The 23,736-nt window shown below is 30.7% G+C and overlaps 1 protein-coding gene across 2 annotated transcripts in view; it reads left to right on the top strand.

Annotated features, from left to right (window-relative positions):
• Positions 1 to 331: 331 nt before the first annotated feature.
• Positions 332 to 23,736, top strand: part of LOC142342361 (uncharacterized) — a 31,829-nt gene continuing 8,424 nt past the window's right edge. For both annotated transcript variants that reach the window (XM_075393662.1, XM_075393660.1), the window contains exons 1-3: positions 332 to 499; positions 20,617 to 20,783; positions 23,499 to 23,722. In XM_075393662.1, the coding sequence (XP_075249777.1) occupies positions 356 to 499; positions 20,617 to 20,783; positions 23,499 to 23,722 (535 nt within the window). In that variant the 5' untranslated portion in view covers positions 332 to 355. The remainder of the gene's footprint in view (positions 500 to 20,616; positions 20,784 to 23,498; positions 23,723 to 23,736) is intronic.

Here is a 23,736-nt window from a genome sequence, read left to right as displayed (position 1 = left end):
TAATATTATCTGTAAAATCACAAATTTAGCTATTGAAAGGTTAAACAAAAAATGATTAACCAAATTATACTGGAATTATTTCTCTAGACATTACTCTGAAGCCAATTCTTGTACGTGGACCTTTTTGTGCAACTACAACAACTGCAACTGCAATCCAGTACAGAAGGTCAAATTAGCCAACCAATAAAGAGATGTCAACCCTAGTGCCACGACACTGAAGACTAAAACTACTACTACTGAAAAAAACTTGTGTACTTGTAATGTTATATATTCATTAAATGGGGGCTTTATTGAGAATGGCCATATCTTCACTATGCGCTTCTCTTGCTATGTTTTTTTATTCCTTTTAAGATTAATGGCTGTGTCTCCTGGACGTAAAGCTTCAGCCAAGAAAGCCCGACGTGATTCTAGTTCAGAAAGTGGGAGTTCCTCTAGTAGTCGATCTTCCAGAAGTGGAAGCAGTTCTGGATCTTCTTCAAAGTCAAGGTCACCTGAAAAGGTTTGTGATAGTGAAAGTGAAATTCTCGTGTGAAAGTTTGTGAAATTGAAAGTCGTGTTTTAATTGCTCTCAAAGGAAGTCTGTAGCAATTATATTAACCCTGTGATCTTTGTTGTGCAATTTTTCGCTTGACCGATTTTATATCTGAACCTTTCTTTTACTTTTAACTTTTCGTCCTCGAAAACGGGATAAACAGGTAAACCCCGGAGGTCATTAAGAGGCTGAGCAGCTCCCTTAGAGCCTTACGTCCTACTAGTCTCCTAGTATGCGTTTCGCCGAAACTGTTCTCAAGAGACAATTTAATTGTGTTAAGGGCGGTTCTGAATGTTGAGCATTTGACCAGGGATTTGGAAAAATTAATTGCAATTAATTGGCTAGACAAAAAGAGGAGCAATCAATTAATTTAATGGGCAAAACAAAAATCAATTATTGCAATAATTGCAATTATTGATCAAATAAGTTTGAGGTTCTATCAATTATTTTTTCGCAGATTTGAAAACAATTTTGCCTTGAATTATCCAAAAATGTACGCAAAGAGTTATATTATCTGAGTTATTCAATTTCTAATCAACGACGAAAGCTTTTTAACACCCAAATCTGTCAAATTACATACGATATCTGACAGAAGTTTGCGATCTGGGAACAATTAATTATGTCGTTCCAATCAATTATTGCAATCAATTAATTGCCAATTATTGCAATTACAACTAATTTTTCCAAATCCCTGCATTTGACCCCTCAATCACCCCCCCCCCCCCCCCCACACACACACACACACACACTCCCCCTCTCGTCCAGTCATCCCAACCCCCGACCCCTCCTCTCACCCCCCCCCCCCCCCCCACCACCACCACCACCACCCATCATTCGCGCGACGTTAGTCGGTTATGTTTTCTCTTGCTTATGTTTTGTTTATATAATTAATATAGGTTTTGATTTTCAAAATAATTTTAAATTGTTTTTGTCAATAAAAATAACGTGAAGTAATAATTCTGCCTGTTATTGCTTATTTTTGAATGTCTCTGCCTATTTGTTCTGTTTTGTACATTTTCGATTTTTTTCATCTTATTCGATTGTTTAGTTTGTGCTCTATGTTGTTACTATGAAGACACAAGACTCGAGGAGGAGTATTGGTTTTCGTAAGGTTTTTCAAACCGAAGTACTATTCGTACTGACGGCGTTTTGACCTAAAAGTGAAAGAGTAAACTTGCCGTTTGAACAAATTTCATAAGAGCGAGGGAAGTTTTTTGATCATGCGCTTCGATCAGTGAATGACATTTTGACTTTTAAAAGTTTTTTTTACACAATGCCGCGTATAGATAACGTTTTTTAGCCGTTTTTTCGTCCCATCGACCCAGCATATTCGCTTATAATTTAGTTCTTTGTAGAAATTTTTAGTAGCTGTATTAATATGTCATGGAATCTAATAAAGCGTTTTAAATTATAATTGAGCACGTATTCCCCAATTTGGATCATTTTTGGCTTTTTTGTATTAATTTCTTCCTTGTTGGATATTAAAGCGGATTTTTTCGAAATTTCCAAAATCAGTGCATATGGCAATTTAACTTTAATGTTTCACGCATTGAATGTCTCTTTATAAGGTGAGGTATTTTTGTTTCACAGATTTATACACATGCTTGCTACCATTTTGGCAGTTTTCTGTCCCTGTACACAGTCAGGGTTCCTTTTTTTCTTTTACTAATAATTGAACGATTTTGTGGCGTTCATTATTTGCAAAGCTGCACATTTTTTTCATAAATTCAATTTTTAAAAATCTTTGACAATTTTGGAAAGGATTTTATTGGTTCCAATATTTAACCTATGGTTCTACATTTTAATCTGTTCAGGAGGTTAGCTATGTAATTTTATGCTAAATAAGGAATTTTTTTACCTTTTTTAAATTTGATTTTTAATTTCCAAAAATAAAGAACAAGTCTGTTTTTTCATGTTTTTGTTTCTGTCCTTATTCTCCGCATTTTAGCATATACCAGTATCTCATTTTGCTGAGACCCATACTTCTAATCATCTCTGCTTATATCAGTTGTTGAACAACAATGATTTTAACCTTCTTATATTTCGTTTGTAATTGATTTAATTTGACAGTGCAGCGCTGAAAATTTGCATGAAATGCTGGTTAAACATTTTGACTGATAATTACTTTCTAGGAATATTATCGGGATCTGTTTTGATTTAAAACCATTTTGATCCTCTGAAATATATTCTGCTCCTTTTGTCTTTTTTTATTAATGTGAAGGTTTTTCAACTATTCTGCTAATTTTCAGTCTTTTCCGAAATTCTTCCGGCTATGTTTATTGTTTCGTCGTCTGACGCTCTTTTTTCTCGTTTTACATTTGTTCACACAGCAAAGCTGAAAAATTCAAGTTTTCTGAATGACTTCTTATTCTCGCCAACGGCTTTTGCGCGCGTGGCGTCATTTCTCACTCTCTCTAGAAAAAGTTTTCAATTCATCTGCGTGATTAGATTTTGATGGTACGTAACCTACCTCACTCAATAAAATTAATTTTGCACTTGAATACTCAAGTTTCTTTTGAATTAGTTTAAAGTTAAAGGAACTCATACGTGCAGTGAAGTTACCTAATAAAAAGGCTGCTGTGGGATGAATTTTAAGAAGTTATATTAATTTATCGCTGAATGTTTTTTTAAAATAGAGCATAGATTATTGAGCGGCGTCGATTTATTTTTAATTTAGATCTGTATCTTGTTCTATCTGTATTATACGGAACGCATTGTGCAGCTATTCGTCAATTGGCATGCTTTATTTATAATTTTGTTTGTAATATTATATGAGTAGTGGATAAAACAAGGGATTCAACCACCAGCAAAATTTGTCCCTTTCTCCTAACGCTAATCGCGCATGTCGAATCGGGCCAAATTTTACTGTTTGTTGAATCCCTTGTTTTATCCACTACTATATTCACCACTATAAATACATACTACACGCACAATTTTGTGTACAAAAATGTACATAGCTAGTATAATTTATGCAAATCATACACTAATATCCAAAAGTTCTCAATGCTAGATTTAAGCCTAATTTCATATCTAATATGCCAAACTATACTGAAATAAATCAGGTTAATCATCTCACAAAGTTTTTTTTCAATAGAATCGGATGGACTGAAAATAACTCAAAATTGCTTAGAACTGGATAATAAGAAACAAGTTTCTTTAAAACTTTGACTTTAACCGGGAGACGATTGATCTATGATGTTTAACTGAGTGATTCTATGTACCTGGTTACATTTTTGAGCCAAGTCTTGGGAGGTCTTGTTAAAAGGTTGACTCGCCGTTACCACCCTACGGCAGTACTGCTCGACATTTCTTAATGGCAACTGTGGGGTAGGGTGCAACTACATAATGCTTGAACACTTTTAATTTTAATTATTAGGCTGACTGAAGTCTAATATTAAGCTGACTGAACAATATTATTGTGTCATTTGTACGGATATCAATATTAATTTTGAATATATTTCTGAATAATCAATCACTCATTTATCATTTATGAAATTTGTAATTCTGTCATGCACCTAGATTGTAGCTGGCTATCCTTCTGAACTTCTGCCAAAAACATTGTAAGGAACTTTTTCCATTCTGAGTAGTAGTCTGTTGAGATTAGGATCCTGGGATAGCTTTCACACGCTTGAGAGAAGTTGATATAACTCTGGATAGTAGAGTAGGAATGTCCTTTATCGTTCAGTAGTTTTTTCCAGGGAATATCCTTATTGTTTTCTTGATGGTCTTGTTTCACTTTCCCCTACATGTATCCTCTGTCAGAAATTGTCAGTAGATATAAACGATTCAGCTTTCCCTCCATGTTATTGACTGTGGTGAGATGACTCAAATTCACCAATATTGAATGAACTCCTGAGTTTATTGTGGAAAGATAAATATTCCGGCACATTCACTTCAAACTTGTCCAGTGTTTCCTGATGCTCGTAACTTAGTAGGTCCTTCTTGAACTTGGAGAGGAACAACTGGAAGAGTTCTGTTTTAGTTCGTTTTCCAGTCTCACTTTCATGTTCGGCGGTGTTGTCGGGTATGCATTTGTTCTCCTTACAAAATGTAATCATTTGATTTGTTAAATTAGTCAACTCGTTTATATTCTCTTCAGACAAAGAAGTGGATGATAAAGCTCCAGTTATTAAAGTCTCGTCAAATGACGAAAATTGTTTAAAATTTTTCGCTAGTTTTTGTAGTGAAGTGAAACTCATGATGAATAGCAAAAAAGTGCTGTGGAGAATAAAGGTCCCCACGTGGAGAATTATTCTAGAACATTCTTTTTCTAGAATATTCTCACATGATTTTTAACTCAAAACTAGTTATCATTTCCCAAGTAATTACATGTTTTAAAGTAAAATAATAATTAAATCCTTCTATTAAATTGAATGATTTGTATAATCTATTAAAAATTAAATAAAGATTTTAATAAATACTCACTTTACTAGCTAATTTTTAAGGGTATCTTATATTCGAAAATTTCACTTGTTTTCATTCTGTTAGTGGTGGTGGCTTTCCTTGTCAATAGCGGCGGCCATTTTAGCATGACATGCACTTTTCATTCGATCTGCTAAGCAGTGTAATGCGATGTTAAACCAAGCTTCTTGACTTCTTATACTATCAGCGGTTGCTAAATATGAAAGAAAGCGAACAATAATAGCACAGTCAAAAACACTGAGATCGGTGGAAACAGTGGTTAGTGTTTTTCTATGTCTTCTTGAATATTATACTTATAAACATGCTCCCTGAATTGATTTCTAGTGTGACCATATCTATATCTATGAAGATAAATACATAGTCTACATTTCCTTTTTCTAAATCTATATAATGATATATGTTTATAAACATTACACATACTTCACGTTAGATTTTGATCAGGATCAGAATAATGATATCCCAAATGTTCTATATAATCTTTAACCTTAACCATATTTTTACATACATAACAAGAATATTCTAATTCTTTACAATTATTACAACATTCTTTCCAAGGTTTATTTATACACTTATCGCATTTCATTTTCATTTTTCGAAAAATTATTTTTTGATTATTTCCCTAAAAAAATACATCATGTCTCAATCAACTAATACTAGTGTCATAAACTTCTGTGATGTCTGTAATCTATCCTTTGAATCAAAGAAGGCTTTATGCAGGCATCAATCATACGATCTCAAACATAAGGAACTATTGGAGAAAATGTTTGAGTCTGAAGAAGAGGAAATCTCGGAGAGGGTGTATAATTTGGATGAAGATGATTATATTATTAAAACTAGGGCTAAAACTAAAACAGAAACTAAATCAGAAGCTGAAACTGAAAACAATATCTATTCTAAGATTAGGTTTAAAGAATGTCATGAAGAATTTAGAAGTAAAGTAGCTCTAACTACTCATTCATATAGTCACAATCGCATGTATCTAGAAAACACAGAAGCCTTCGATATAAACTCAAGTCAGAACATGAGAGAACTTTATATTACTTATAAAGGTGGGAATTACATTGAAGATATAGATGAAGCAACTAATTGCTCTTTAGAAGAAATTAAAAACTGTTACCAGTTTCGTAAAGTTAAGAGTTTTAAATATAAGATCACGGCTGAATGTGATTATAAGAAGAGAACCAAAGAAGAAGTGAAAACTACTAAAATATTTTTCAATACTGATTATATTAATAATAATGCAATATTTGAATATGGTGACTTCAATCGGTGGCTAGATTTCGAAAAGGAAATATATGAAGGTTATGGTTATGATTTTGAGTTTCTTGGAATAAGAAGTATTCAGTTAAACATTGAACCAACTAAAGCATCTATTGGTAGTTATATAGATTTACCAGCCGATCTCAAAAACTCTAAATCAATATTAAATATACGAAGTTATAAATACAACTGCTTACAACTAACTATTACTGGTTGGCTAAATCCCGCCCCACACCATGCAACTCGAGAAAGTAAATATGTAGATAAACTAATTGAACCAAGACAACAACATGAAGATGATTTTGCTTATATAATAAGAATACAGAAATTGTATAATATTAATGTTTGGGTATACACACCTTGTGGTAATGGTAAAATAGAATTATTTAAACAAGTGGATGATTTTAATAAAGATATAAAAGATGTAAGAATACTAGTTTGGAGTAATGGTCAAATAGAACACTGTGCCCTAATAAAAAATATAGAAACCTTGTTAGAACGACCAAATAAAAACAACATTAAATATTATTATTGTGATAGGTGTACCTATTGGTTTAACTCACAAATTAAATATGATAAACACGAATGCAGCACCTCATTCAAACCAGAGATTGTTTGTCCTCAGAAAAAACATTACTTTTGTAAATGAACACAAACGTCAGAATATAAAAAATATTATAACTGCCGATATAGAATGTTGCATTGTTGAAGTCTCAACTAATGATTTAAAATATGTAATAGCTGAACATTTTCCAATAGCTCTGGGTTACACCTGGCAAGGTAACTTCAAACACTACTTCGGTCTAGGCTGCATCAAAAGATTTGCTAGAGATCTGTTAGATATAGAAACTGAGAATAATTTCAAACATAATGAAAAGATGATATTCACAGAAGATAAATTATATCATGAAACTAATAATATTTGTCATATCTGCAGTAAAACATGTATTAATAAAGTAAGAGATCATTGTCATGAAACTGGTAAATATAGAGGACCAGCATGTAAAATATGTAATCTAAGATACAAACAACAAAACTTCATTCCAGTAATATTCCATAATGGCTCTGGCTATGACTTCAACCTACTATACAGTGAACTCTTTAAACAGAATAATGATAAAAGAAAAGTAGATAACATACCACTAGCTGCTGGTAAATCTAAGATGTTAAGCATTAGTTGTCTCAAATTCTTAGACAGTTATAACTTCTTAGCTATGCCTCTAGATCAAATGGCAAAGATATACGGATGTAAAACTAAAACATTATATCCATATGAATACTTTGATTTAGAGTCGTATAGTAGCAAAGCTACCTACCAAGAAGCTATAGGTAATCTAAAAATAGAAGATTTCAAATCCTCACTACATAATAAATTACCAACACAAGAAGAAGTAGATAACTTTAATAATGAAAACCGTCATAAAACTGGAAAAGATCTAACTATAGAGTATTTACAGAATGATGTGGAAATATTAGACTATTGCATGAATGAATATGTTAAACTAAGCATGAAAGAATTCAAGCTCAATCCCCTACACTATGTAAGTCTCCCAGGTTATAGTTTTGATTGTTGGTTAATGTCAAGTGGTGTAACATTAGATACATTACAAGATAAACAAATGCTAGATGAGTTTGTTGGAGCAAAGAGAGGTGGTATATGTGGAATAATGGGAGATAGATATATAAATAATCAGGGAACCTGCTTCGCAGATAGTAATACTAATACTAATGCTAATATTAATGATAATACTAATACTAGTACTAATACTAATACTACTGATAAAGTTATTAATAGAAATATATGGTACATAGACGCAAACAACCTTTATGGTTATGCAATGATGCAAAAGTTACCTTATAAGGACTTCCAGTTTACTACTACTAATCTAGATGTAATATTGAATACTCCAGATGATAGTGATCATGGTTACTATATAGTTTGTGATATTGATTATACTAATGAATGTAAAGAGAGAACAGAACAGTTAGCACTAATGCCTAATAAAAGAAAGATAAAGGATAATGAATTGGGATATCTGCCAAGCAGTTTCACTGATCAAGAAAGAGATGGAGTCAAAGCAAGATCCGAGAAGCGGCTTCACCGATCAGGGAAACTGCTTCACAGATCAGAGAAATTAATCTTAGACCAAAACAACAAAACAGAATATATGGTTCATTATAGGATGTTAAAGTTCTATGTTAAGATGGGAGTAAAAGTAACAAAAATACATAGAGTAATTAAATTTAAACAAGACTACATATGTAGAGATTATATTCAAAACAATACAAATAAAAGCGCAACAGCTAAAACTGATGCAGAAAAGGATGTAAGGAAATTAATAATTAACTCATTATATGGAAGAATGTGCATGAATCCTCTACACTTCTTTCAAAGTAAGTTCTTGCATGACGAAGAAAAGATAATGAAAAGTGTCAGTAAACCAACATTTAAGAATATAACTAGATATAGAGATTATAGCCAAATAGAATATATAAAGAAAAAAATAGAATATGATTCTCCAGTATATGTAGGTGTTACTATCTTAGAATTAAGTAAATTACACATGTATGATGTATTCTATAATATTCTACAACCATCCCTCAAAGATCTAACACTTCACTATATGGATACGGACAGTTTCGGATTAAGTTATAGTGAAGGTAAAGTTAGTGATGAGCATATGGACTTAAGTAATCTATACATACCTATAAAAACTAATAATAAAGTCCCCGGCAAGTTTAAGCACGAGCTGGGAAGTAGGATTATTGAGGAATTTATAGTACTGTCCCCCAAAACATATAGCCTCAAAAATTATCCTAAAAACACTAAAGAAAAAGGAATAAAGAAGCATAATAATGCTAGGCACATAGATTATTATGATGCATTAATGAATAATACACAGAGAACAGTAGATGAATGTAGAATACAAAAAGTTGGTGATAACAACAACAACAAAAACAAGTAAGATTAGTCTAAACACATTTGATGATAAAAGATTTTATGTAATTAGTATTAAAATCTATCCTCATGATGAGAATCTATATCTATTCAAAAGAGATTTAATAAAAATGATCCACCAAGCATCAGTGAAACTGCTTCGCAGATCATTAGATGGAGACAAAGATCTACTGGTTAATAATATTCTAGAACTAACCATTAATGATGATAGAAAGTTAATTGAAGTTGCTATTATATTATATAATGAGCTTTGCTAATTTTTATAACAAATAATTATAGACCTAATTCATTCATTACATCCATAGGGTTGGTAGTTAGTATATTATAAATCATTATCTGAGCCATATATTTTTCCATAGTGTCTCCCATGATTGTATTCTTATGTAGTGTAGCTCCAGCTATTATATTTTTATTATATTCTAGAAATTTTATTATCTTTCCAGCCCCATCTACATATTTTGAATAAGTTGAAATTATCTAATCATCATCATTTGGTTCCTTAATATGATCAATAAACTCATCTATAGTTTTACAACGTCTTTTACAAGCTAAACATTTTTTTAGATTAAGAGAGAAGCTGTTTTCATTATCCATTTTTTACTCTTATTATAATTTTTCAATACCTATAAAATGACTAAACTAGATAAACTTATAGAATTAAACAATCTAGAAAAACAAAACAGAAGAAATAGATTAGAAGATAAATTAAAACAACAAGAATATTATGGTGAAATAGAAGAGTTATTTGATCCTCTAACCAAAACTATCAGTGAAACTGCTTCGCAGATAAACGCAAACAATGAACGGAATCTAGCATTAAGTGAACAAACATTAAGAGCAATAGATTGGCAAAATCAAGAGTTAGATAAACAAACTAAGATGATTGGTGAAACTGCTTCGCAGATCGAGCAAGCTGGTTCCCAGTTTAATGAAACTGCTTCCAAGATGGGTGAAACTGCTTCGCAGATTGGTGAAACGTTAAAGGGGACCATAAAGCAAACTCAAGATATAGCACCAGTTTATGTTGATACAAAAACAGCCAAACTTCTTCATGACATGGGGGCTCAAACTAATCGTCAAATAAAATTAGAACTCGTAGATTACCTAGTAGGAGATATAAAATGAATGGTGTTGATATAATTCTAGAGCAGGGCGCATTTTTAGTTAGGGATAATGTATATGAGTTTTCAGAAGGATTTACTGATTTTCTTACTAAAACAAATATAACATATGATGATAAGGTTGAGGAAGATGAAAACAAAATTAAAAGGTTTTTGAAGGATATTAGATATGATTTAGGAAAAGGGGATAAGAAAAGCGCTAGATATAGAACAATAAAACGTATAATGGAGGTAAGAGATGATTTATTTGGCAGGGGATTAAATGACAACCCAAATAGTTTAGTAGAAAGACTAGAATTATTAATACTAGAAACAAAAGCTGGTCATGATGGATTATATGATGAAATGCTAGATATATCTAAGCAACTATTATCTATGAATATTATTAATCAAGACCAACTAGATAATTTTGTTTTTAACTATGGTAAATGAATGATGGAAAAACAACAACAACAACTACTAGCTATAGAAGTATTCAGTCCTCAAATAACAAAGTTTAAAAGACAAAGAATAATATCGCTATATAAAGATGAAAGATGGTCAGCTGATTTAATTGTTAAGTCATCTCTAAGTAAATACAATAATAATTATCAGTTTATATTAACAGTTATAGATATATTCACAAAATATGCATGGGCTATTCCATTAAAGAATAAATCTGGTTTATCTATAACTAATGGTTTTAAAACAATCCTATCAGAAGGACGAAAACCAGAAAAATTATGGGTAGATAGAGGTAGTGAGTTTTACAATAAAACATTTAAATCTTTACTTAAAGAATATGGAACCGGCAAAGCCGCTTCAGGGATAGAGCTATATTCTACTTGTAGTGATTTAAAGGCTGTATTCATAGAGAGATTCAATAGAACATTATTACACATAATAAATAAACCTATGTTCATCAATGGCGATGGTAATTGGGTAAATATATTAAATGATGCTGTTGTAACATATAACAATAACATTCACTCAACAATTAATATGACACCAGTTGATGATTCTAATAATCCTGATAAAGTTAAATACTATGTTAATTCTACCAAAGCAACACCAAAATTTAAAGTTGGTGATTATGTTAGAAATGTAGATAAACGTAATATCTTCTCTAAAGGTTACACTTCTAATTGGAATAGAGAATTGTTTAACGTGAATGAAGTTCTAAAAACACATCCACCAACATATAAATTAGAAGATATTAATGGAGAGATAATAGAAGGCAAATATTATGAACAGGAACTGTTGAAATCTGAGTTTGATTTTGAATCTAATAATAAAGTCTTAGAATCATTAAATATATTTCTTAAAATAAATAATGACAAGAAACAGATTCAATCAAGCGAAATGTCATATAGGGAATAGAAACAACTTAACACTAAGTAAGGCTCGTGGGTTATTCCTAGAAGATGATGATAATATTGATATGAAGGATACCTATAAAATTACAAATGTTCATCCTCCAATAGATGAAAAAGATGTTGTTAATAAAGAGTATTGTGACAATAACTTATTATCCTCTTCTAATAAAATAGACATTTTAAGTAGAAACATAACTAAGAAAGGGTGATTTTGATAAAGTTAAACTAAAACATTACAACTAAATGAAACACAAGTTAATGAAGAACTAATTAATGAGTTTATTGAATCAACAAATGAAGTCAGAAATACTGTTAAGTTTTGTAATAAAGTTGCTGCAGATACTATCTCTAAATATAATCAATTAAAGCAAGAATTTGATAATAATAATTTTAATCAGAATATAACTAACATACACTTAGATGAAATGTTTACTAACGGTCTGAGAGAAATGAAAGAATACAATAAATCTCTTAGAGGTGTTATAGTGCAATATATAATTGCTATACTTTTACAAAGTAAGTTACTTGATAATAAAGAGAATGACAGACTTGAGATGCATTATAGTTTTAATCAAGATATAATGAAAGAAATAGAAAGAATTTTTACTAATGAAATTAAACAAAGCAATGACCAATCCAACAGCACCGAGTGAGAGATTACTATATCCAGATTTGTCATCAGTATCAGAAGATTGATAAGCGAAAAGATTCAAGCTAATAATAAATTTAACAACAATATTAACATTATAAAAGATATTAGAAATTATTATGAAACTGAAACTAATAACTATAATAAGAAGTTAAGTAGATATAAGAATTATATAAACATAGCTGAGATAACAGAATTAGTATTATCATCAATAGCAACAACTGCAACAACAACATCAGTTTCATTAACAGGTATAGGATTAGCTTATTCTATACCAACAGCTTTTGCCACAGCAACTTTTTGTGGTTCATTATCAAAAACAATTAATACTAAAATAAGAAATAAAATTATAAAGTATTCACAAATGTATATTTTAAGTAAACAGTTTAGTGATAAGTTTAATAAACTATATACTAAATCAATGAATGATAATAAAATAGATAATGATGAGTATAATGAATTTGTTAAGTTATATGAGGATTATAAGAAGAATAAGAAAAACAAGCTGAGTATTTTTTTAGATTAAAGATATTAGTGCTTAGTAATAACAATGTTTTTAGTAATAATAATATTAGTATTAATATTTATCCGCGAAGCGGTTACACCGATGGATAAATATATAATCATAATCTTAGTTATAATCATAATCATAAAAATAATATAATCATTATATAATCATAATCATAAACATAATATAATCATAATTATAATCATAATCAAATAATTATCTTTTCTTTGTACCTAAGTATAACCCTCTTCCTTTTTGTACTACCTTTATACCTTCACCAGTAGTTGCAAATTTAATTAAATCAGGTGTGGCTGCTAGAGCTGCTCTAGGGTTTCTAGATGCAGCTGCACTTCCTATCTTACTTGCTATTTCTAATGCTCTTACTGGATTATTAGCAACTTTCTTTGCAAAGTTAACTGCAGCCCTAACAACACTTTTAAAGAAATCTTTAAGTCCTTCTGCTTCTGTTGTTGCATCAGATACTGTCATTGATTTATTCCTTCTACATAAAACACAATTACCTTTTAACATTTTAGTACCTTTTGAAGTGATAGCTCCTCTTATATTAACAGTACCACTGTAATGTTTACCTCCAACACAATATGAATTAGTTTTGAACCTGTTTAAAAGACTCATTTCTATATATAAAAAATAATGGAAGTTAAAAAGTATAATCCTTTTGTTGTTATTAAACCCAAGCCCAAGGTTAAGCTTGAAGCTAGAGGCTTGGCTCTAGAGAATAAAAAGAAATTAGACATTATTTATGCTAAAGGTTTTGTTAATACTAATAAGAAATAGTTGGGTGTTAACAAGAGTAACAATTAGAGCTGACTAGCTATAAATATAAGTATAAATATATGGTTATGTATAAGTAAAAGCATATAATTATAACAATAACTATATTATACTATAATTATAAATTATCGCTAGAGTTATATCTAAAATTATAATTATCGCTAGAGTTATATCTATGACTTAAATTATATCTATGACTTAAATTATATCTACGATATTATGTCTACCATCTTATTACCATCACTATTCACACTAATAACCTTTCTAGTTAATACTAATGCATGACATATAACATATGCAACTGCAGCACTAAATTTAAAATTAAGTTGTATTGGTTGTGGACCTATATGATCCCTTTGATATCTAGTATCGAATACATATATTCTAAAATTACTTTTGAATGTTCTATGATTTATATATGGTTTTATATTATGTGGTAGCCCATTATAATCTTTATTAAAGCTAACAATCTCTTTAAAAGCGTCATTATAATTATTTCTTCCCTAATTAATATTCATTCTATCCTCGGGATAAAACTCACTACCAATCTTACAATAACTTTCAGTAACATTCATTACATCAAATGTACTTGCATCATGAGTTTGCTCATTAACATTATTATTTTCAAAACCAACTATAATATATTGTGGTCTTTGCATACCACTTTCCATACCTAGATCAAACAAGAAGTTAGTAGCATTGGGTACATTCTTATAAAATGTCTTTCTTTCATAATAACTAAAGTCTACATTATTCTTTTTACTTAAACCCTTTTGCACAATAATTCTATTATCATTACTAGGATCAATACTAGGTACACACCATGATATATCTGTAATTTCTATATTACCATCATTAGCAACTGCACCAGGATTAGCATTAACTCTATCTAGAGCTCTATCATTATTATTCTTTTTTAATAATAGTTTAAATCCTAAACCATATATAATCTTTTCTAAATCATTTATGAAACCAAATAGATCGCTCATCTTAATAATCATTTACATATGACCTCGTTGTGCAGCAATATGGTCTCCTTTAAGTTGACTATCTCTGTTGCCTTGGTTTTTAACAAAACCACTCTCATATTCATCATCAGTTAGATTAAGATGACAATGATCTATATATTCAATAGTCCTACCACCACTAGTTTCAAGCTTAATTGAACTAAACAATGCCATCATACCATAATTAACTAATCTAATATTAGCATCATTAGCTAATACACCACCAGCATCATCTGATACAACAAACTCTATCTCTAGATAGGAATCACGCAAATTTAAGTGATTCTCTTCTCTATTGAGTATGATATTAATATTGGTATTTATCGTATTCATTGTTGCCAGGTTATTTGGTTTATATTTTATAATCTTACTTTTATGTATATCATTTTTGTAACCATAAGTTGCATCCAAATTAAAATCCATTTTTATTAGATAAAAAATGACAGACAACTTGATTCTATATGAACAACAAAATATACACGAAGCTTTAACTAAAACTAAAGAAGAGCATACACTTAACTTTAGAATGATAAAACCAACAGAAAAGTTTAACTTGAGTGAACCTATACTTAATACAACAAAATTAGGTTTAATTAGATTATAATAATAGATATCTGTTTATAATTCGGTGTTTAATGTGAATAGGAGAAATAATCAATTCTTATATGCTAGTACTGTTATAGAAGATGATGAAGCTTTACCTCGGGCTCTTAGCTCTGACCCTAACCTTAACCCTATCTCTACCTCAAGCCAAAACATTACATCTATACTTAATCATAATTATAAAGGAATTCCGTTGCTATATTCAACTATTACACCGGGAGCATATGAGTTAACTGATATAGCAGAATTAATAAAAGAAGAAACTGATGGTAATGTTATAATAGAACCTGATAAGAATACGATGAAATGTTTAATGGAAATAAAACAAGGAGCACTCAGCTTTGATATAGAAAACTCACTAGCCTCATTACTAGGATTTAGAAAAATAATTTATAAAAAAGGTAGATATAAATCTCAGAAAATTATTGATATTATGGGTTTTAGTACTATTAACATTCATTGCAATATTATATCTGGAGCTAAAGATAATGGTATAGATACAGACATACTATATACTTTTAATCTAACAGAACCACCAGGTTACTTGATAAATATTATACCAACTAATATCTTATATCAAAATGTAACTAAAGATAGAATAGAATATATAGAATTTCATATTAAAGATGAGCATGGAAGACCTATAGACTTTAATGGTGATGTATTAAGTTTTACTTTACATCTGTGTTAACACAGCAACTTCGTTGATCTAGTTTAGTATTTATCTTTATGACTTAACTTAAACTTAACTACAAAACTCTCCGATCCCAATTAATTCTTAGTTTACCATTAATATTTTTATTTTTAGTTATATCAATGACAATATAATTATAAGGCTCTTTCCATACCTTATTACATATATTAGCAAAATCATTATAACTAAGTTCAACATTATTAAAGAAATCTTGATATATTGATGCTAGGACTTTACCTCTCTGTTCAAATAAAATAAATAGATTACAGTTCTCTCTAACACTCTGCCTATCCAGAGAGAACAGGTTTTGATTAAGATATATCATATTACAGTTATTATGTCTATCTCTACAAAAGTATTCATTAATAACTGGTTCTTTGGCTCTAACATCATCGAATATCATTAGTTTCTTTAAGTCTTTGGGTAGTTTATCGGGAGATGGTAAATCTTTTATATCTTTAATAAATTCAACATCTGCTTTGGGGTTTATTCTTTCTATACCATGGTACTGATCGCCAGTAAGTCCAATGATGTATAGCTTATCAAAGTATATACTAGCTAGAATTAGTTTTTTCAATAAGAATGTCTTACCACATTCACTAGGACCAGATATTATACATCTAAAGTTATCTGGGAATGCGGCTTCAGTAATTATATCATCATCACTTAACCATGAGTATAGATCATCATTTATGTTTACAGAGATCGGTGAAACCGCTTCGCGGATACTGTTAGTAGGACTATGGGACTTCGTCCATGTTTCACCATTGTTATTAGGTTTAAACTTTTGATGGGACTTCGTCCATGCTTCGCCATGAGGCTTCACCCATCCGGGAACCGGTTCCACCGACGTTTCACCATGTTTTTCATCCAATATATATAAAAAATTATCATTATCATTATCATTAACATTAACATTAACATTATCATTATCATTAACATTATCTTTATCATTAAAATTATCATTATCCTTAACATTATCTTTATCATTAACATTAACATTAACATTATCTTTATCATTAACATTACAACTTAAACAAAAACACTCATTATATATTCCTGGATATTTACATTGATTAACTAGAATATTCAAAGCACTTTTAATTCTAAATCCTCTATCAATAAGATAGATCATATGTAAACAATAAGCCCCACAATAAGATTCATCATATTGTTGTATTCTTTAATTGGAGCCTAGATCAACATATTCTTCTAAAAATAAAGGTGGAGTTTCTACACCAAAACTATCAAAGTAATATGTTGGACCATCGGTGTAACCGCTTCGCTGATCTTCTAAAACCCAATGTGTACCTTCAGTTGGATGTAGATTTACAATAATGTTGAAGTTAGGATCCCTGATACTATCTGGAGTTTGATCTCTCATTACAATCTCAATTGGTGTTAGACTTATATCTTTACCTATATCTTTTATTCTGATATCACTCATAGCTTTATTATCAATATTCAATTTATTATTGAATTCCTCAAAAGTTAGGATGAGCATTTTTATATATATAAATTTTATATATAAAAATGGAAATAGGTAGTGCGGTTTTTATTTTTATTATTATAATTGGAATTTTTTATATAATATATGATTCAAGACCAAGTAAATATACAAAACTAGAAGAAAGCTTTGGTGGATTTATGAATAGTAGTCTAGTTAGATTTGAATATGAAAAGTCACCATTACATACTATTGTTTATGGTGGAACTGGTACAGGCAAAACATATTTTATTAGAAAATCTTTAAAATTATACTCAGTCCAAAATCAAGATCAAGATCAAGAGCGAGATCAAGTTCAAGATCAAGTTCAAGTTCAAGATCTGCGAAGCAGTTTCACTGATCAAGATCAAGCTAAAATTATAGTTATAGTGTGTAAAGATGACAGAGACTGGATAGATCCTGAGTCTAATAAGTTTTATACTGGGTTTAATAAATGTGATATAAATATGATCACAAAAAATAATATGCATAAATTTCAAAATTGTGTAATAGTACTTGATGATATGGGTGATAGGTTAAATAAGGATATAGGTTATTATTTTACTGAAGGTAGACATTATAATATTCAAATGATTGTAATGTGTCATAAACCAGCTCAAATAATTAATACAGCAAGAATGAGTTGTGATACTATTTATTTATCAACTTATAATGGACCTGACCTATTTAAAAACTTTAATGAGATATATAAATGTGAACATGACTTCAATAAAATAATTAGTGAATTAAATAGTAACTATTATAATTATACAGATGGAATGTCAGATGAACTTCGTTATGGTATAATTAAATATAATAAAAAGGAAAATGCTTTTATTATTATTAGTAGGAATAGAACAATGATATATGATTCAAGAGTTGGTTTCCTTGATTTAAAAGCTCTTAGTTTAAAAGATGATTTAGAAAGAGAAGACATAAATAAACTTATAGCATATATGAAACCACTAATGATTAATGCAACAGATAAAAATGTTATTAATCATGATAATTATCAGTTCTATTTTAGTAAACTTCTTACTTTAAATAATATTAAAATACAGAATGATGTTCTAACTAACGAAATGATTATGGGAAAGGGTATGAAAATTTTATCAAATTTTGGTGGAATTATAGGCACAGGTTTAATTATATTTAGTTATATTTATCCCGATTCAATATCAAGAAATTCTGGAACTGTAGCAATGGGAGCAAGCACAATGTTGAGTAAAGTAAATACATTAGTTAATGTTGGATATGGAGAAGAGTTGGAAGGTGAAACACGAAGCAGTTTGGTAAATCATGAACAAAGTTCGTATACTGATCAGTGTAACTGTGACTTTGTCAATGAAGAAATGGGAATTTTGAATAGAAAGGGAGGAAGGTTTTTAAACAAACTATATATAAATAATGAAGAATTTAGAGAAGAGATTATAAATTTAGTTAAAGATAAAAAAGAATTAGACCTTGATTTGATCTTAGATGAGAGATGTAAAACTAATACACTCAATACTTTAGGAAATAAATATTTAGCAGAGTGTATCACATCTAAACATAATACTAAAGATTTAATTGAAATTATGGCTAAATATTATTCTACAGCATAGCTAATTTTATAATTTCACCTATTATAAATGCTTTTACAATGTTTAGAGTGTAACTATAAATGTGGAAACATTGCTGTTTTAAAATGTCATTATGAATCATTTCATAAAGATAAAACTGATAAATGTATGTGTGGTAATATAATATTAAGTGGTATTCGTGCTAATGATTTTTCCCCATGAGGTTGTTCTTTAAAAAATGAATCTAGTTCTAATTCTAGTTCTAACCCTAGTTCTAGTTCTAACCCTAGTTCTAATTCTAGTTCTAACCCTAGTTCTAACCCTAGTTCTAGTTCTAACCCTAATTCTAACTCTAGTTCTAACCCTAGTTCTTTTTCTAACCCTAGTTCTAGTTCTAACCCCAATTCTAGTTCTGGTTCTGATTCTATCTATGACAATAACTCTAACTCAGATCCTAACCCCAACCCTAACCTTAACCTTATCCCTAACCCTAACCCCAGCTCAGAAGTATTAACTAGATGTTGTAATAAGTGTAATTATATAAAACCACTAAATAATTTTGATGAGGGTAAGTATACATGTAGAAGTTGTATTTCAGCTAAAGTTAATTGTCCATATTGTACTTCTGTTGTGAGATATGATGGGATACGGGCTCATGTAAAGAAACAACATCCAGATGTAGAATTAACTAGAGGATTTAGTAGAAATCTGCAAAGCAGGTTTCCTGATATAACTGATCGGTGTTACCGCTTCGCGGATAAAACGATTAATCCTAGTTGGCAAAGTCCTAGAGCTGTAAGTCCTTTAGTTATTAACCAAACAGAGGATCTGCGAATTTGCAAAACAACTCTGTTGAGCAGTTTCACTGATAGTTGTTCATGTAAATACTATAATTTTGTATCATTTCTTATTAATAATGGAATAAATGTAGAAAAAATAAAAGAAAATATAAATTTATTGAAAAGTATAGATAATTTGAAATAAAAAGTATAAAAAAATCAAAAAAGAGGGAATCACTCTTTAAGAGTGAAAAAGAGCGATCTTTCTACTGGGGGATCACTCCGAATAAGAGTGAATCACTCTTAAAGAGTGAAATGTAAATTTTGCTTTGATTTTTTGATTTTTGCTTTATTTTTGGTTCCCATTTTTTAATTTTTATCAAATTTAGAGCTAACATATAGTAGTGGATAAAACAAGGCTTCCAGAAATCAGTAAAATTTGGCCAGATTCGACATGCGTGATTAGCGCTTGGAGAAAGGGTCAAATTTTGCTGGTGGCTGGAAGCCTTGTTTTATCCACTACTTATATGAGTAAGTAGTTGACTGTGACTTGATTTAGTTGCTTTGTCAATGAAAATTGATTGAATTGCATCCGAATTGTGCTGTGCCTCAATGTGTCATTTTTTTTTGCTCTTTTGACTGTTGTTTGCGTCTTTCATTAAAGCGAAACCAATCAAAAATAGACATAAATGGCCTGCTGTTTTTTGACTATTCAATTTCTCTAGAAGTTCCCCGTCTCAATGGACGTTTTTGGTCTACATGTAATTGTTTTGACCGGAAGAAGACCTGTTGTTTTGCTTTGAGTTAGAATTATAAGTTGGTTCAGTAGAGATTCAGACATTTTTGCCTATATTGGCAATCATTTTAAGTGATGTTTGTGTTAGAAGAAAGATACGAAAGAAGGTAGCAATAAGAATGTGAGAAATGGAGCAAGTGAGTCGCCTGTTAAGAAGCGGAAGAGTGACCCCTCTTCACCTGACACTAAGCCCAGACAGAAGAAGAAGTCCCCATCTCCTCTCCAAACAAAGCTGCATGTCGGAAAGCTCACCAAGTAGGATAACTGCTATTAGTCATTGACATCGTGTTTGCTTGCATTTTATTATCATTTATGTACGGTTTCAATTTGCGTACTGTTATAGTTTGTAGTTTTTTAAAATATTAAATGGGCTGTAATGAAATGCGGTGTTTTTTTTACGTTATCGTGGCTCCAATGCAATTGAATAGCTACATTGACATGTGTGTATTGCTTCTGACCGAACAAAACAAAGCTTCAATTAATTTTCCATGTAGATTGCCTAGTGTTCCTTCCACCTTTGTATCACTTAGCTCCTATTCTGAGGTATTGAAATAGTCCTTTTACTTTATGTTACCTTATGATTTTTTCAAAAATTTAGACTTTTTGTAGTAAAATGATTAAACGCTGTGATGGAGATAGCCGCTCTGAGCTATAATTGACCTTTTTTTTTTAACTCGAAGAGGAAATTTTTACAGTAAAAACGTTTATTCATGCGGCAGTGACCTAAAAGCAAAACTGAGTAAAACGCTGTGGTTAATAATTTTTTTCCGAGTGAAAGAAGTTTTGAATGACCGTTATTATTGAATGACTTTTTGACTTGAGCAGTTTTTTGACAGTATAGTGCATATAGTTAGCCAATTTTTTTGCTTGTTTTTACGTAAAAAATTCTTTTATTGGATGAGCAAAATTATATATCTCTAATCATTTGTTAATATAGCATTTTTGGGAGCCCATTAATGAAATCTCATTTTTTAGTTTTTTTTTAAAAAACCTTTTTGCAATAATTTGTTTTGTATTTTCGAACGGTTACTTGTTACCAATTAAAGAGAGGTAGAGAGAGAGAGAGAATTCCTTTTATGTGTTTTTCGCATTTATGAGCATTTGACCTGAGCTGCTGAAATATTGGTCATCCAAAAATTTGCTTTAGGGCTTTTTAAATTTAGGGCTTTTTAAAATTTGCTTTAGGGCTTTTTGCTTTAGGGCTTTTTAAATCACTGTATAATGTGCTTTTAAATATTCGATTGAATTAGTTTTACCATATAAGGGCTCTAAGAAACTCTGGAGATACATATGATTTTTAGCTGCCGGAGTATTTGTGGATTGATAATTTTAAGCTAGGTCTGGTTTTTGTGTAGTCAATAGAAATTCTTTAAATTGTAAGTGAAGCCTTGCCCAGTATGTTTTCGTCGACAAGCTTTTTGTTACAACTAAATGACGTCACGATCTTTTCAAATCTGCTTTCTGATCATTCATTCATTCATGCAGTTTTGACTGAATTGTGCGCCTGACCTTATATTTTACTTGTAGTTAGGGTAGTTCATATGCGTGATTAAATTTTTCGTGGCACGTGATTTACCTCACATCCGAAAATGACGTCCTCGCTCTCACAGACAGTTTTGACTGCTTTAATTGAGAGATATAAGGTCAGTTGAGTGTTAGTTTCTTTTATATAAGTTTGTTTGAGGGCAGTTAATAGAAACGGCAATAAGCTAAACAGATTCTTAAACAAAATATGTCACTGTAATCAGTAGAAACGCAATTTCGTCAGTCTGTTTCAATTATCTTTTTGAGACTGCTGATCTACAAAGCTATCGCGGCTTCTTTGGCAATCTGCCAGCTACGTTCTGTATATTAAATTTAAATGAATTATGGTGGAAAATGGTTGAAATTTTTTTCTTATTGTTTTGTTAGCTTTTTGGCGTGAATCCTTAAGATCTTTTTGATTTCAGTTGTTTTTTTTTCATTCGAAATACATTTTTGTAAATATAGATAATTAATCGTCGGGGTAAATTGTACCTCTATGTTTCTGTGACATTTTTGCTAGCTCCGATTATTTTTGGTGACTTACTTTGTATTTTTGAGTGTATGGAGCTTCCATGAAATTTGCTTGCGAAGTTGATTTTTTGTTTGCAACGCATGCATTTGTCATAATTCAAAACATTTTCAAGGTTTCAGTAGCTTTTCATTTTGTTCATCAATTTTTCTTTGATTTCGTTAGTTTTGTGAAGGATGGTTTAAGGATCAAATTGTCGTTAATTCTTTTGTTTGAGTTTATTGTTCCCCGGGATCAATAGATGTTTTGTAGGATTTGGTATTCACCTCGTCAATAAATTTTGTCTTAATAGGAAATGGCGTTATGCTCACTTTTAGTCTGCTGTTTTGACTGAACTGCCTGTGTGGTGGCTTCACTTTTCTTTCATTGGAGCGACTTTTTGTTCGTTCCCGTGAAGAAGTTTTTGGTCACGCATTACCTGATCCTCAGACTTTCATTGCACTCTAAGAGACTTCTGCTTACTTAAATATTAGGAGATATTTTCAACAGAGTATGTCAATCAAATTGAAAATTTTCTGGAGGGCAGCTAATAAAAACGACATTTAAGATATAGTTTTCTCAAAATCAAAATGACATCGCAGCATTGAATATAAAAAAACTGAAATTTCTTTCCTTGTTTTATTTTTTAATTGTCATTTTGAGACTACAGGTCTGCGATGCTTTTATACTGAACTTTCTTTATACTGGTGCGGTTTTCATTAGGACATCTCTTTTTTGTCATAAGGTTAGTGCAGGCCAAATTTTTCATTATTATTTCCTGAGAAACTAAGTCGTACCGAAATTCAGAAAACGAATTGTTTTTGCTCAAATTTGAGCTTTAAACTGTAGATCTAAGAAGTTACTGTAGCTAGTTTCCTGTTATTTTCCAGCTATTTGGATTCAGAACTCGTTCATTGTATTTTACTCCTTTGTTTCAGAAACGTGAACAAGGAGCACATTTTGGAGATATTTGGAGTGTATGGCAAACTGAAGAATGTGGAGATGAGCAGAGATTCAGTTCATATCCATCTGCACAAAGGATACTGCTATGTGGACTTTGAATCAGGGGAGGATGCGGCAGAGGCCAAAAAGTTCATGGATGGGGGACAGATTGACGGACAGGAGATTACGGTCCAGTATGTCCTCACAAATACACCCAGAGGTACATATCTTATA

The sequence above is a fragment of the Convolutriloba macropyga genome, chromosome 7, assembly GCF_964194025.1.
Source record: "Convolutriloba macropyga chromosome 7, txConMacr16.3, whole genome shotgun sequence".
Taxonomy (NCBI): Eukaryota; Metazoa; Xenacoelomorpha; order Acoela; family Convolutidae; genus Convolutriloba; species Convolutriloba macropyga.
Note: the sequence above shows the minus strand (reverse complement) of the source record. Positions and strands in the feature narration are given on the sequence as shown.